This window comes from Trichoplusia ni, chromosome 14, assembly GCF_003590095.1.
Source record: "Trichoplusia ni isolate ovarian cell line Hi5 chromosome 14, tn1, whole genome shotgun sequence".
NCBI lineage: Eukaryota > Metazoa > Arthropoda > Insecta > Lepidoptera > Noctuidae > Trichoplusia > Trichoplusia ni.
Genome location: NC_039491.1, coordinates 5,385,179 through 5,401,832, shown reverse-complemented (window position 1 = coordinate 5,401,832; position 16,654 = coordinate 5,385,179). Strand labels below are relative to the sequence as shown.

Here is a 16,654-nt window from a genome sequence, read left to right as displayed (position 1 = left end):
TTATTAACAGAATTACAAACATAGGAAAGCTATTTACTGCACTTTAACTATAATATAGTACCTTTATGATTATTGTAAAGCTTCGTACATTATAGAATTAATGTATATTTTTCAACAGACGTTATTTTTATGATAATTTTAAAATTAACGAGACTATAACTATTAAAAAGTCCCATTGGCAGTACAATGAAAGCAATAAACTAGAAATTTATAAAATAAAATATATATATTGTAGAAAATACTAATAGATAACGACAGCCTTGACATTGTTTTATAAAACAGTAGCAAGTTAATAAATAGAAAGTAATAATTAATTGTTTATTTATTTGGTATTTAGTAGTTCCCTTGGCCTTGTAAATATCTCTTTGAATAGTATAACGATTTTTAATATTTGCTCAAATATTTTCTGGAAAAATCAAATTTTATTTAAATAAACTTGTGAATGTACTTGGTATTGGGTTGAGCAAGTCTTTTACAAACGACGTTTTGTGAATTACTGTGTCTAGGTTAGCTTTAGAGAATATAAAACGATTGAAACCGTGCTATGAGTTCCAAAAACTGTTATGCCTTAAAAAAAAATTCGTCTACATTTTTTTTATATTTCTGTTCGTCGCGTGTGGTGGTTAAAAGGTTTCTCATAGTCATAAGAATTAAAAATATATATCAATGTTTAAAAAATAGAGGTTATTGTATGAATCTGGTCTTGTTCAATTTAGTATAGGCGTTGGTGGTAATTATAATCCGGAATTCTTTGAACATATAGTAGTTTTGTATAAAAACTAAAATCATGCAAAAAGATTTTAATTGGTTCATGTTACCGTTAGCAGCAAAATGTCAATATGTTCACATACTGGTCGTTAAAATTTTGTTTATTCAAAGTAAGGTATATATCTCAGTAGTTTGATGCAAACTATGAATGACTGTGTTACGGCAAATACTGAAAGCGCGTCCAACGCATTAAATTTAGTTAGGATATGCTTAGTATATAGAATAGGTATTCTTCTCTCTGTAGAAATAAAGAGGAAAACATATTTACTGCCTATTATTGTTTCCTATTGTTGAGAATTCTTCGTTTAAAGCCGATTGATAAGTAAAGTGTAACGTTAATGGAATACGCTCCAATGTTTAGCTCAGCTCGGCTGTTAATTTGTACCGTTTTCACATTGTTCAAAAGAAGACAACAAAGAATTTTAATTGTATTTAGGTTTTATCGTTTTCGCTACCATGGCGAAGCGGGGCGAGTTACATGTATACAATGAAACGAGTGCATCTATATAAAAACCAAATATTATAATGTAGTTAAATCATAACAATTAAATTAGCAGTAAGTCGACATTAAACGTCGTCCTCACACTCCTCAACCATGTCGCTAGGAGGTCCAGGTTGCGCTGGCGGCGCCCAGTTTAAATATATGCTGTCGGTGTATATCATCATTCCCAAGGAGAACACAAACCTGCAGAAATATTTAAGATCAGTACAAACTAGAATTTGCCGAGGCTCTGCTGTGGGACTGCCTAAGCGAGGAAGGTGTAAGTGAGAGAAAGTTGTTAGTTGCTGAAAATCACCAGTTAAGTGTAATAGAGCACGCCAGAGCCGTAAAGCCAACACCTGTAGAAAGAATAACACTAGAATTAACCCTTGCCTGGATGATAGGTAGACATTGACAGGTAGACATTTGAACAAATGTTAGGCAAAACCAGCAATAGTGAGTACAGTCAAAAAAAGTTGTTTTTCTTAACACAATTAAATTTACTAATTGCTAGTTATTTTCAGTGATATCTAGAGACTACTTCTTATGTTAAAAGAGTACTTTGCCAAAATGAAAGTTCCCATGCGTTATAAAAAATTTATTCTGCCCTCCACCTACTTATGTCATTTTAAACATCGACATGAGACCGGATGTGTTGGTAATAAGATTCCGACACCGCTGTCTCTTTCGACAAAGTGGTTATTAAAATGGATTTTCCCGCTAAACCAAAAAGGGCCCTTAATAACAGTTTTTACTCATATTTGTTAGCGTAGTTGTATCGAAAATCTGATGGCATAAACCTGACTGCTGCAGCTGACAGCACGATAAAATTAATAATTGAAACACATTACCACAGTACGCCTCCCACTAAAAGCTTATTGTATCTGCTCTGTTTGTCACTGTACCACGGTTCCCAAGGCCCGCAGGGTACGGGTAGCTCGTTCATGTGAGCGTCACATCGAGCTGTTAAAAGGTATTGTTATTTAACAAATAAAATTGGCATTTGAAAAGATACGGGACAACGTAGCGTGTAGGAAAGAAATCGAATACAAAGTTTCCTTCTTACCACTCATAGATGTCGCTATTAACTACTTTGAGGTAAGTTTTTTCTTTTTAAGATTTTCATTTCCAAATTGATATTAAAAATGGCTGAAGAATAGGTGAATGCAGTCGAATGTCATAAATACAGTTACAAAAATAAAAATAGTTGCGAAGCGTGGTGGTTGGTCCCTTAAAAGCTTGTAAGTTTTTCTGATAAATATTTAGCAAAGGTTTTGCTATCTACAGAGGCAGAGTATGAACTTATGAAGTGTTACGATGACATAGGTGTATTTAGACTGAACATAAACTTACGCGGTTTTCCAATATGTCTACGAGCAATAATTATAGGAATATTATATCGAAATCCAGTTATCTTTGTGATCATTATGCACGACTTTGTATAAACTCAATGACATGTAAATTATTTTTTGACAGTCGTACTTAATTAATATGCGAACGCCACGGAAACTTCAATCTATTTGCTTTTTTGGGGATCAAGTGGACAGTCATAATAAATATGTAGACTTTATCATAGTAAACTAAAAAAACTAAAAAGTATATACCTACCTACTTATAAACAATTTCTTAATTATTTTCTGCTCTAAGCATTTATAAAAAAGGTACCTATCTAGATTTAAGCTTTAAAATTCACTTGTGTTTCAAAAGATGACTCATAACTACCTACATCAATAAAGGTATACCTATTATATAACTACAGGTACACCTATGTAAGTAGGTAAGGATAATCTCTATCTAATAACAAGAGGTCGTCTCTCTTTCTACTTCCGAGTTCCAAGTTTCTATTAAACTGATAATAATGAACACTAACATTGACATTCAAAGCAACTTCACCAATTTTACGAGATTACAATTTTCTGACATCATAACTTTTTTATATTGTAACTTTATTATAAACTGATGACTTGGTACTACCGTAACAGACATAAAAATCTTTAGAAATAGCTCTTGGTATAATAAAAACTTCACCAAGTCGTAATAAAAAAATCTTCGTTTCAAAGCGTTAAATATTCCAAAAGTTTAACAATAAAAGTGTCCCTTGAGAAACTAATGTGGTTTTGTGAGGGTAGGCCGCATAATCGGTTGGAGCTGTTGAGATAACTGTATTGTCATATCTGGAAATCAATTATATCCGTAGATAGGTACCTACTTACATCCCTACAGACTTTGTAGCCGGGTGTTGTGTTTCATAATGTGTAACGGAGGATTTAAGTAATTCGGGTATACCTACTTTTTAACGGGTTAGGTCCTAGCGAATACTATTTATTAGGTACCTGCGATATAGGAAAATATAACACTTTCTTAAATTACTCATTCTTACTAATTGCGCTAAACATATTTAAGGACTTTGTAAACTTCCTGATAAATGTGCTTAGTATTTAGGATGTCGATAATTTCTGTCGTAGCGCGTAGCGACTCGGTGCGTAGGTATGCGATGGTCAGGTCTACTATAGTTCTTTTATTCTTACTGCCACCATCAGCTTTAGCAATTCCTGCATCTGCAATCGCACGATTTAAGGGTTTAACTAATTGTATAAAGGGTGGTAGGCCCCGCTTTTCTTTTGATGAAAAGCATTTTTAGAATCGTAGCTCGCATAGCGTAGCGATAAGATGAATTCAAAAGGATCATACGATGGTTAGGTAATTAAAACAACCAGTTAAATTTTGAAAACAATATCAAATTTAATACATAAATAAGATTTATGTACTTCTACATACATGTTTTGTTTATATATTTACATTAAAACACATAATTTCATTCTAATTCATCTAGATTTTCACATTTTTGTCGTACAATAATTAAAATAATAGTAAGCAACTGAAAAAAGAACAACAAAATTATATACCTATTAAAGTTACGCCATAAAAATAATGATGCAAACATAGATTTTTTTTAAACATTGTACAAAATAATTTACACAGAAGTTTCTCTGCAATGGGACGCATACCCAAGTCCTACACAAACATGATCAATAACAATGTAATAACCATGGCCTAATATTAAAATATATTATCTATTAAAAACTAATGACAATTCCCATAGGCATAAACAAAATTGCAATTGCATGCGCCTATATGCGTTTACGCATTTCCATATTAAATACAAATTCAATCTACTTAGATCAAATTGTGTGCGTGACGTCGACTGACATGTGGACAGTGCCACAAGACACTCATACGCAGTAAGGAGTTTGTTAAACTAAAACAAGTGATACGCTTCCGTATCTTGTGCGTTGTTCACGCTCAACACGCTTTCCTTTGTGCCTCTAGTCACAGTTATTCGCCTAATTTTCAACATTTTCTTAGTAGCCTTCATAATATTCAATTGTTCTAAAGTTTCAATTCTTTTGACAGACTTGTTTAAGAGAATCGATGTAACTTGTTTAGGTACATGTTTTGCTCGTTCACAGAATCCATGTGCGTTGATATACATTTTCCAAAAATAATCATACCTGCTTTCAAATTAATGGAAAACGTTTTCAGTATTTGTCTACAACATGTTTTCAGCAGTTTTCTATCATTCTTGTTCAAAATTATCTACAATACATCGCTAAGTTACGAAGCTATTACTTTAAATAAACCAAGACTAAAAGCACAACACCAATCTACATTTAGTTCACTCCTTCACATTAACGCTAGGCCTTAATGGAACTGACTTAATTCGGTCCATACTTAATTGACCACATGGATTGACAAAAATACGCCTCGTCACATTGTATATTGTAAATATTACATTTTAACAACCAGGAGATAATATTAACTAACATCCTTAACTAATTCATGAGATACCTCCGAAGAGACTAATCGATCACTCGTCTAAAACACTCATTATACAAACTAACGATTTAATTTCGATTACACATACATTCATAATCGATTTGTTATTGGATTTTACGTATTTATATTTGGCAAATGGTTACTATCAGAAACCCATCACCTAGGTAGGGTCGATGTTGAACATCCACTGACCGCTCTGACTTTAAGTCACACAAAACTAAATTTAATCATTACCTATCTACATATTTATAGAAATTATAATGTGTGCTCACATCTCGCGTTTACTAATCTGAATGTTGTCTAATTAATGTAGGTATAAATAATATATAAAGCCGCGTAACAAACGTAATTGTAGCGTATCCAAAGTTTTCTTTGTACGTCATTTACACATGTATTAATTTTGTATTAAAAAAGTAAAAACAAGTGGTAAAATGCGCTAGTATAATATATCTATAGCACCAATTTCAGCTGCAAATATACGCGATAAAGTATAAAAGCAGTGAAAGTCAATAAATGGCATGCGTAAATAAACGTTTCGATTGACGATACAAAAGTCAAAACTCAATGTTGTCTTTGTAACACATAATATATAAATGGACGCCAAAAGTACAAGAATTGACTTATACGATACACGTACTAAATTGAACACTTATTGGCTAAATCTATCACAAACAGCCCACTGAGGTAATTCACAGAATGAACTCATTTTTGCTACGTTTAGGTTACACACGGGCTAGCCCCCGACAATGCTTATCTATGAGTAAAATTCTGCTTACATGTATATCTGAAAAAGTAGCTTACTGAAAAATATAATATCTGGGACTAGATATTTGACTATATCGGATTTTGTTTGTGCATTATTTACAAAGACACAACTTGCAACGTCTCCTGGTTTTACAGGTTATGTTTTAAAAGTAACTTATACTCGAGACATGTATCAGCTAGAGGATAAGTTTATTGGAGCAATATTTGTTAAACTTTTCCATTGGAAACCTACTTCAGTCAATGTTCGTTGTTACTTTGTTGTTTATAAAGTCCGTTCCGAATTTGGCGTCTAAACGTTGAGCAATTACTATAACGGTATTTGGTTTAACATGGCGCACGTGTAGGTAATTGTAACTATAAAATTATGTTATTTACATTATGGTACATAGATAACAATTTATGTTCGCATTGCTGTTAAGAGAACTTAGTTTATAATGCACACATGGAGGCAATATGCGTCTAAATGTCAATACCATTTGGTAAAATCAGTCCCTAGATTCTTGTCTATAAATGTTGTGATTTTGGCAAACGGTATCGTTTAGAAACGCATAGTATGACATTAACATTATGTGGGGTAATAACAAATGTGGAGCAAAGAATTATATTTCCAGCCAGTTCTAATATTTACCTACGGTTTGTTCTGTTTATGAATTTTTACTACTTATATAAAATTTCACAGAAGCACGATTACGAGTGAATTGTTAAATAAAGAAAAATCCGTAAAAGTGCTTCCATTTTAGTACCTATTTGGAATTGGCGGGAAACTTTTAATTTGTCGAATCAATTATTCGTGCAACATTTTCACTACAAACCGAATCGCATAAATTTTACCACATAACATATTAAGCACAGATTCGTTTCAGACAGATATACTCTTTGTACAAATCATTCAGAAATAAACCATATTCAGTCAGATGTGCCTCCTCACACTGAGATGTGGTGTGAACTTATACTAAACACTAATTTGGTACAGGGGACGCGTTGAATCGCACTATTCACCCACACTTAGTCCACTTTTCCATCTTCTATCCACGTCGATGCCAAGACTTACTCTTCGAAACACATTGATTATTACCGCGAGGTCACATTTACCTTAAAATTAATTTCAATGTCTAACACGTAATTTAATATTTGATCGTCAATTTTGCTTGCCAATAACAATTTTAGAACACTTATCAGTCTCCACGATTGAACTGGTCTTCTCGAAATTTGGTTCATAATTGTGATGAATCGTTGTATTGTTTGAATCGCCACAGGAGGCAGTGAGGTGCCCTCTAGGAATCACGTGATCAGGGAACAGCGATCACTCTGACTGGGTTGTCAATCTGTAAAAGAGGAAAGGAAAACATAAATAAAGTTGCTTTAAAATGTTAGAGTATCTACTTTTCGTTAAAGTATCTACTTCAAGTTCCGTTTGAGAGATTGTTAGTCGTATTCTGATATTCATATATGCTTTGATTTAAAGAAACACATAAATAGGTAGATATGTAATATTATTTTATTTTCTACTGGCGTCCACTGGCAATTTTGACATGTTATTAATGATAACTGACAGCTATTAGTACGATCATTCAGAACTTTAATATAGTTCCTCATATCAATGGAGCGATTGATTAAAGTCAATCGAAGATCACGATCACTTCAAGTCCTTCAATTAACAGCCGAACTACAATGTGTCAGTAGGTACCCTTATTAAAAGCTATTTAAATTGTATTATGTTCGTACCATATTGTAACACTTTAGATCTTATGACATTAAGTAGGTAAGGCACTAAACGTACCTATTTAAGAGGCCGAAAGTTCTGTGCAGAACGACAATCCTAATAAAGCCAAAAACATTTATTCCGCCAGAGATTTATTCGATTCTAAATAAGTATCCAACAAATCTAATTTGGCATCATAAACCACAAGTGTATATTCGAGAACCAGCTATATAGATCCTAATTAAATGTGTACGAGCAATAAAACCGTCTCACGGCGCGGCGGTATCATAGTAATCTCGATCTAATTCTCGCGCAACGTCTGTGGATGTGGATTATCAGCATTTCTCGTCCGGGCAGAGTTTCTGCTGAGTTGGTGGAGTGTAAATCGTAACCTGCCCGACAAAGCGACGCCAAGTCTGCGGCGCCCCGCGCCCCGCAGGTGACGACCCTTGGGGCTGCACCTCGCTTATCGATGTTTTAACTATATTTTATCAACTACTTTAAATGAGAGTTAGGTACCTTATTATTTTTGTGATTTCCGTTAAAGAATTGATTTTACTTTCTTTGGGTGAATTTAGTCACGTGTAGTAGCAGTTCAAGTAAATTAATTGCAGCTTTTTTCATAATTGTTAGAGATTAGTTTAGTTAAAGAATACCTAATGTTGAAAAACGTCATAGATAAAAGTTAACAAATTATAAAAAGCGTTTAAAAGCCACAAAATTTAAAAAAAAACAACAACACAAATCAATATTAAAGAAGACAAACAATCTATCAAATTTATAACTAAGTATTAATAAAACTGTTTCTATCGATAAATATTTTTAAGAAGTGGGACATCCCTATAACCACGATAAATCTGTCGCATATTCAGCGATGTAACAGACTTTCTCTTCGTGTGAGTCACGCTCAGAATGAGTACGTTCTTAATATTTGATGTAGATAATTGGCATACTTATCCCGAAATAAGACTCGCATAGAATGAGTTTAAATTAACTAAAAACAGTGCAGCTCCCTCTAACTAATAAAACTGTGAGAATCTTCTTCAGTTTGCTGGCGATTTTCTCTTGGAACTAATTTCTTGGTCTTCGATTTTTTTAAGTTTATGTTCAGAATAGTTCATAACTTTATGTAGGTAATGAACGAATGTTATCAGATTAGGATACAAAAGTTAGAACTATAATTCAAGTCAACTTGAATTGTTGAGCTTATATTATAAGTGCAATTTTAACTTGAATAAAATTAATGTTGTAAGTTTGATGTTTGTAAGGGTAAACCGATTTAGAAGTGGTTTTTATTTGAAAAAGGGGATTTTTTGATAGGAGATAGTTCCTAGATCATGAGCTCTTTTTTAAGTGGCCTAGACGTGTATGCGTTCGTTTGTGGCAAACCGATTTTGATGAGATTTTTTAAATTGGTCCTTGTAAATAATTTTCAATACCTGACAGGGTTATAACACATATTGATAAACGTAAACAGTCTTTATTTACAAGGCGCCAAGGTTGATTTTCCTTATTCTTTAATTGACCTACGAAAAGCTTTCAAAAGGGAAACATTTTGTTGATAAACAGACTGATCTGACACTCTTTAACCTTGAAGTACTTGTGATATAAACATGTGTCGTAGGGAAAATTGAGATTATTTATAGTATCTAGTAAAAGCAAATCACTTGAAAAAGTTTATTTGACGCCGTCGAGTTTTCGTAGATGGTAATATTGTTAGGATTTCAGTACCTCGTCATGTTTTTCACGGGGGTGAGTAGCAAGGACCCATTATTGAAATTATAAGTATTATAAACTTGACATCACTTTATAAATTTATGTATCTGATCGCCGTCTTTCGCTCATATTAAAATGTTCCCCGAACCTATCTAAACAAAGGCATCATTTTTATGTGATTAGGTGAAAATTGTCTTTAGATTTATTATCCTACAAAAAATAAGTATTATTTAACAAGCTATGAGTTTCTGTAAAATATGTGCTTGGTTGTAAAGTGCTTTGGGAGAAGTATGCGTAGAGCGCGAAATCACGTCAATTATATACACCACGCACAAGCACTCATTAGGCGTGAAATCTGGCTACTCAACTAGTCCACAGTTCGATAATTGCATTTATTTAGGTTTAATTAGAAGTCTCAATTTCAGAACATTTTTTTTTTATATTTTTCTCTTTGACTACTATTCCCTGAGGATTAAAACTCCAATTATGTAGAACTGCGTGACTTGAGAACGTGTTTTCTATTGTCCATAAAGCAAATGCAGTGTAAATTAATTACTACTATATGAAAGGGGTCAAAGTACAAATGATATCGCATAATGAATCGTTCAAGTAATCATCTACGTTCCTACGTAGCAAATGATGGTATCACGTAGACATCACGGATGCAAAACCTTCATAATAGTTTTGTATAGTTTTTCTGGGCAGTGATTGGAATGTTAATTACTCCAAAAGGTTTGAAAAAAACTTGCAACCTGCTTGGTTAAAAAATTGTAGCTTGTCATAGGGAATATTATATCTTCTTTTTCTTTCTATTAGATGTGTCAAGTGGTCAACAAGAAGGCAATGTATTCCTAAGTTTTGCAAAAGTCAACTAATTTGCGTCGGAGATAGAATTGCGCGGTTGGTCGTTCGACACCGCATGCCGCAGACAGACGAAGTAAACTTTTCCGATTTTTTCTTCGAGCTTGACAGTGTGATAATAAATCGAGTTTCGGATGTCACGGGTTATAAAGCATAGGCGTCGTCGGTTATCGAGTGAATCCGGTGAGGCGGGGTGGTCTTTGGCGCAAATTTATTCATACAAGGGGACCGGCGACCTCTTAACTCTTGTGTTATTTAGGGCACACTTCCTCTAAGCCGATTGCTTGAGCCCATTTGTTATTAGTTGCTGAGTATTTTTTAAAATATTCCAGTCCGCCGTTTTACGTAACCATCGGCGTAGGACAAGGGTCACGGACGCATAAGTAACTCGTAGACACGTGCTACTACGCTCTGACTCATATTATATAAATTGATCAATGACTTGATATGAGCGAATGAAATGGAACGCACTGCAATTGTTGTTCAGATGAAGTCCATAACAATGGAAATTTTACAATTGGCTTACAGAAATCAATGTTACGTTGACCTTAAGAAGTAAAAATATCGCTCGAACATAACGAAATGGTTAATAAGCAACAACTTTATTGTATCCCATAAAAGCAAGCGAAAACAAATGATAGATTTTATAGCATTCAAATTCAAAATCTGTTATGAAAAGGCGATTTCCGATGAGTATCATGTAGCGAGATTGTCTTGCAAGCAATTACTTTTACTGCAAAAGTATTTTCAATGGGACGGGAATAAAAAATGGGATTGTCTTTGCGACGGCCCCGTTGGCTTCTAAGGGAGGTCGCGGGGTGCGGGGAGCGAGTCACTTGTTGCACGAAGGCGGGGCGGAGACGCCCAACGCCCATCGCAACACGTGTCACGAAACTTCAGAAACCGCCTAACACTTGACTTCAATGAAAAATATAACAACAACAAGCTAAATACGTGGAACTTTCATCCTAATATATTCATTAGTAACATTCAGCAACATGACAACTAAAAAGAAGCTAACAAATAGTCTGCTGGTTTTATTTGCTTTCTGTCCCAAGTTCAAAAATCTTGCTTATAATGCAGAAAAAATTGAAAAAAGACAATGATTTTCTGCTACATAATATTGTAGGTCTTCATTTTAAGAAACTGAAGGAATGTAACTAAATTTGAAGGAAACCGTAACTGTAAAACAAAAATATTTGAAAACTTGTTGAATTTGAATGTACTTATTCAATCAACGTAACTATATGAAAATAATACTTCTATTTGGCGGGCCTGTTGGTCTAGTGGTTAGTGACCCTGACTGCTATACCGGAGGTCGTGGGTTCGATTCCCACCCAGGACAAATGTTGTGTGATGAGCACGATCACTTGTTCTGTGTCTGGGTGTAATTTATCTATAATATGTATGTATTTAGAAATATTTAAGTAAGTTTATCAGTTGTCTGGTTACCATAACACAAGCTCTGCTTAGCTTGGGATCAGATAACCGTGTGTGAGTAGTCCCAGGATATATATTATTATTATTAAATAGTCTCAACGCATAGCAGTAAAATACGAGTAACATATTGGACATTAACATTACTTGAACATAAAATGAAGTGTCATATCACGATAAGGTGTCGACTCTTAAATTAAAAAAAGACTCCTGAATTAATCGATCAGAGAATCAAAATACAAGCATTCGCATCCTTTTTAATTTATGTCCTTTTGGAATTACATTTTACCTTCTTTGTAAGTTCATTGCGTCTGTATTTCTTGCAGTCTATAGCCCTGGGCAAACGGGTTGGCAACGGCACAGCCTGTCTTCATGCATTTTTTAAAAGGACAGTTAATCAATGGTCGTGTGTTAAATTGTGCAAAGCTTTGTGAACTTTATTAGCTTCCTAGAAGCGAAAAAGTCTTGTAGTTCTAGGCTACAGATACCAAGAAAGTTATTGCTCGAAAACAGTTTTAAAAAAGGCTTATCTAATTTTTGGACATTAATTAATATCGATAAACGATTGAATATCGATTAATTAAGTTAAAAAAACAAAGTTTGTGATAATCTAAAGAAGAATTTAAAGGATGCTTTCTTCATCTAGTTGAAGAAAATTGAAGAAGAAAATGGCACGTAACTATTTAAATCATGTAGTTTTCCAAGCCCATTTTGGCCAAATACTTTTCGCGACTACTACTGAAGTTTGCCAGTTGACTTTACATAATCTTCATTGTCCCTCAAGAAATTCTAAAAGTTACTTGAAAAAAATCCTCCGAAATGTGAGGCGTCCTAATTTGTTTCGTCATAATCGCAACGCATTTTGGGTTTCGCAATAAAATCATAAAATTGTTAGACGAAGGGGCACGCTTCTGTCGACAGTTAACACGTAATCCAATTTAGAGGGGTCGACATCCACCATGAATGCTAAAAGAGCTCCGCAAAATTACTGTACTCCTGAATTTTTTGCTAAAGACACGAGAACACGACTAATCATCATTCATTAGTGATGTGCTTAGCGGTCAAGATAATGATGATGGGATGCAGTTAGATAATGTTCGATTACATTAATTTATATTACATGGTGTAGTTAAAACCCAAGCCATGATGATCGTAAACTTTCCCTACGTAAGATTCTTTTTTTTTGGGCCGCACACGCTCGCCTAATTGAGAAAGCTGAATGTCAAAGGGTCAGCAAAATAGTTTCGTAGATCGCTGCATGAACCAGACGAGATTCCGAGAAAGTTGTATTTTAGGTTCTTGCTGCCGTTGTATTAAGAAGGGATTTAAAAGAGTGTCAGTAATCAAGAAAAACAGTTCTTGTACTTCCATTAAATGCTCTTGTAATGTGGGTACTATTTTTATAATTGGGTCTCAAGGCGTTTCAGCAGAAAGAACTGCTTTAATTACTATCTCAGAAGCCGACTTAAATGGACTGGTTTAAAACAGAACTACCTGTGTGCAGGTAGGAACAATAAATGGAAATACGGTACAACACAAGTATTGTAAAATAATTACAAGCAGGAGGTACTTGAGGAACATTAGTAGAACGATGATAACCGACGTTAACGCAAAGATGCGGCTTTAATATAAAGCATAAAATATTTACGCTACAAAGAAGGGGGCGGTAGTCACGTAAATCTCAAGAAAATTGACATCCTTAACTATGTTGGCACTCATTTAAATAACTGATCGAACTCCAGCAAGCTGTCAAACAATAAAGAGCTAGCAACTTATTGGATATGCGTCGTTCATCCCGCAGACTTATATTAAACCCCGAAATTAAGTTACAAAGTGAACAACTTTTTGAACTTATAGTATTTGATTTTTTTGCTCCTACTTTCGGATTCCATGAGGCCGTGTATTTTAATAAGATGTTTTAGACTGGGACTTTAATGTATAATGTTTGATGTTGTCGGGTTTATATAAAGTTTCAAGTATTTCTAGTTTAAACTTCATTAAAGTAGAGTAGATGAGTACTAATCAATAAAGTTTGATTTTGTACATTTATACAATAATATTTTTTAGTTAATCGTAAATCATTTTTTGTTAATAGGCATATAAGTCATGACCAAAAGTATTTTCAGTAAAATAAAGATTACCACCTTAACTCTTTGGATAGTGTTCCGTCACACTGAGAAACCCACTGTCGCAACTGTCACGTCAGTTATGGAAATATAATCGTTAATACTGTAATAAAAATTCTGAAATAAATGTATAATTCATCACTCATCAGAGACGCCATGCGGCAAATATTTAAAATACTTACCTATAATACAACACCGAGGTGGGTGAAAAAAGAGCAAAGAAGCTTTTATTAAGTAGAGGGGCCGGGGAGAATATAATGAATAAATTCCGTGTAAGGACCCTTCCTAACGCAATTGAAAACTTTTAACAAGTGCCGGGAAATCGTGTGTAAAGGTGGGCCCGTACCTAATTACGTAGCTAGCCGAATGGAATACCGGATGAGTTCAGAAATTTAAACGATGTCTTCTCCCGCTCGGACACTTTATGAAAATCAGCTCGTTAATAAAATCGTCCAATGTTGACTGATGTCTTGGCAGCGGACTTCACCCGTCAAAAGAAACGGAATATAAAATTAACGAAGTTTGCGTTTATTCCCTCTTGAAATTGTGTTACATTCAGAAATACCTTAGTCGCCGGTTAAATGAACACTGTATAATGGAACGGCCATTACTTAATTGCAGCCAAATGAAAAGTTAAATCACGTACCTACTTTTAAAAATCGGGTTTCTCGATCCGGAGTTTTTACCCCCCATTAACTTTCCGTCCTGTCCAAGTATTAAAAAATTAACAAGATATTTTCCACCGCAAGCTCACCGTCTGCGGAGGACGTATTCATTCTTTTGTAACCCTAAAAAACAAGTCATTACCGAAGCGGGTTTAATCCAGCGTCGTGTTCTGGAGATTTTTTCGTGATATTCCATTATTCGGAGGCGATCGCTCGACGCGGCGCGACGGGCACCGTTTACGCTAAAATGATATGATTAATTACGAGTTTCGCTAGCTCCGGTCTCCCTCATTAGCGCACAAATAGGATCGTTCAATGGTGAAATTGAATCTCGAATGCTGGCAAACCACACTCAATAGGACTCTAATTATAATTATTTTTCATATTAAACCGTATAATTTAAATTACAGGAGTATTGTAGAAGATTTTTGTTATGATTGCTTTTTAGGGTGTTCAAATTGAATGCCGTAATTTGATTATCAAGATTGATTTACGATAAGGTACTTACTCGTATAATGACGGCGATGTTTATTATCAGTCCAATTTGTAACACGGATCACGTGAGTTTTGGTACTGGATTAGAATATTGTGTACCTAATAGTATATATTTTTAAATATTGTTGTTGTAACAAATTAAATTAATCTGGTATAATATTTAACCATCAAAGTTTTCAGCATTACATGAGGTCGATGTGTCATATATAAGGAGCAGCCTCAACAGTCAGTCGTTAACAGTGGCAACAAATTATTCATGGGCCAATATAATTTGCAAACAAATGATATGGCCGTACACCTAACACTCTTTTTGGTTCTAACATAAATAAAGAAGGCATCGCGTCTCATAATCCACGTACAAAGAAACGTAAACATGAGTGATGTACTTATCTTTTGTAATACCTAATGTCGTAAATATGAATGTGTCAAGACAACCGCGCTTTACTGCAGATTTTGGGGGTCGCGAATATACAGAAAACTACATTTTTTTTTGTGGTTCTGTTTTTAGGTACAGTCGTAAAAGCGAAACTCATTTTCGCTCTGATTTTTTCTCATAGTATTTGTCTTATGAATAGAGATAAAGTCGGCATGCTAGTGGTACTCCCTTTTATGTGTTTGACATAAGGAATGCTGTGAATCTTCTGTGAATAGCCGCGCCATAATATAAAAATATTTACATACAAATTGAATCAATATTTGCTTCTAGAAAATCATTCATTCTTTATTTAGAACTAGATAATTTTCGTGAAATTTGCCATACAATGTTTTCAATGCGAACATTAAAATTATAATGCAAAAAGTGTTATCAAAATCATGTCAGTCATGTAACTGAGTTTATTTTATTTCTTACAAAGAAATGGGTCGCATTGGCATTTTAAACAACGGGAATTGGTTTAATACTCATCAAGAAAGCACGATATTAAAACAAAAATATCATAAAATTTTCCACAGAGCATACAATACTTGGTTATATCGGTAGCGCCGGCCCCGGGCAAGCCACTTATCGGATACTCAGAACAAAAGTTTCGGTAGATTATTGTTGATATTCACGATTTATTGCTTCGCCGTACTGTTAAACGTTCACTCATATTTTCTTTTCTTCTATTTCACTTGTTAAAGAGTTTCAGATTCACTGATAAAATAATTTACGGGATTCTTTCTGAATTGTATTTCATTAAACTAGTTCTATTAAAATGTATGAAATGGATTACCTTTAACATTCGTCGAACAGCGATGCACATCTGCCGCCCCCCTCCAGGGTCCACATTCAGATTACGATACCCTATCTATATCACAAGCTTCCACCTAGCTTAGCACTAAAGCCTACACTAACACAATTGACTGCAACAACGATCGGTAACCGTCCACTTAACACTAAATAAAACTCTAACATTAGTTAACATGATAAAAGAACAAAAAAATCTCGACTACGATGCGAAAGTAACAAAAAGAGGATAAAGTTGCGTCACATTAATATTTACAGGGGACAATGTGAACTTGTAAGTAGGTAACTGGTCCAAAGATTGGGTAGTATGGCTCTCAATGGACCCAGGAGCGGGCGACGGAGTACGGTGCTCGAGGCCCGTTGCCGCCCGATAGCGTCGTGGGTACGGGCGGCGCGGGCGCAGCGAACTGGCTCTCAGCGCCAGCGGCTAGTCCGCTGTGCTGCTGTGGAAAGTTGAAGTCCAGGGTGCCCTCCATACTGAGCTCGTGCTTGATCACCTAGTAGAAACAAAAGAATATTCCTTAGAAAATAGTTTAACAAATTTTCTGCAAAAAATCGTTTTCATTATCCTTGGCT

The 16,654-nt window shown here is 34.7% G+C and overlaps 2 protein-coding genes across 3 annotated transcripts in view; both read right to left on the bottom strand.

Moving 5' to 3' along the window:
• Window positions 1-1,269: 1,269 nt before the first annotated feature.
• On the bottom strand, window positions 1,270-2,823 carry LOC113500650. Its single transcript, XM_026881510.1, has 3 exons — window positions 2,603-2,823; window positions 2,101-2,212; window positions 1,270-1,453 (listed from the first exon to the last, which is right to left on the bottom strand). Exons 1-3 carry the CDS (start codon window positions 2,673-2,675, stop codon window positions 1,336-1,338), a joined length of 303 nt encoding a protein of 100 aa, XP_026737311.1. The 5' UTR covers window positions 2,676-2,823; the 3' UTR covers window positions 1,270-1,335.
• A 1,386-nt stretch (window positions 2,824-4,209) lies between these two features.
• LOC113500648 (forkhead box protein O-like) overlaps window positions 4,210-16,654 on the bottom strand; it is a 77,677-nt gene continuing 65,232 nt past the window's right edge. For both annotated transcript variants that reach the window (XM_026881508.1, XM_026881507.1), the window contains exons 8-9: window positions 16,065-16,575; window positions 4,210-7,176 (exon numbers count right to left, since the gene is read on the bottom strand). In XM_026881508.1, coding sequence (XP_026737309.1) covers window positions 16,393-16,575 — 183 coding nt within the window. In that variant the 3' untranslated portion in view covers window positions 4,210-7,176; window positions 16,065-16,392. The remainder of the gene's footprint in view (window positions 7,177-16,064; window positions 16,576-16,654) is intronic.

Bases quoted from the DNA above. Each gene is read 5' to 3' on its own strand.
- LOC113500650 (XM_026881510.1), bottom strand. From the start codon at position 2,675: ATGATCACAAAGATAACTGGATTTCGATATAATATTCCTATAATTATT. The intron at 2,213-2,602 runs GTAAGTTTATGT...ACCTTTTAACAG, and splicing joins TAGACATATTGGAAAACCGC to CTCGATGTGACGCTCACATG. The intron at 1,454-2,100 runs GTAATGTGTTTC...ATATTTCTGCAG, and splicing joins TTAGTGGGAGGCGTACTGTG to GTTTGTGTTCTCCTTGGGAA.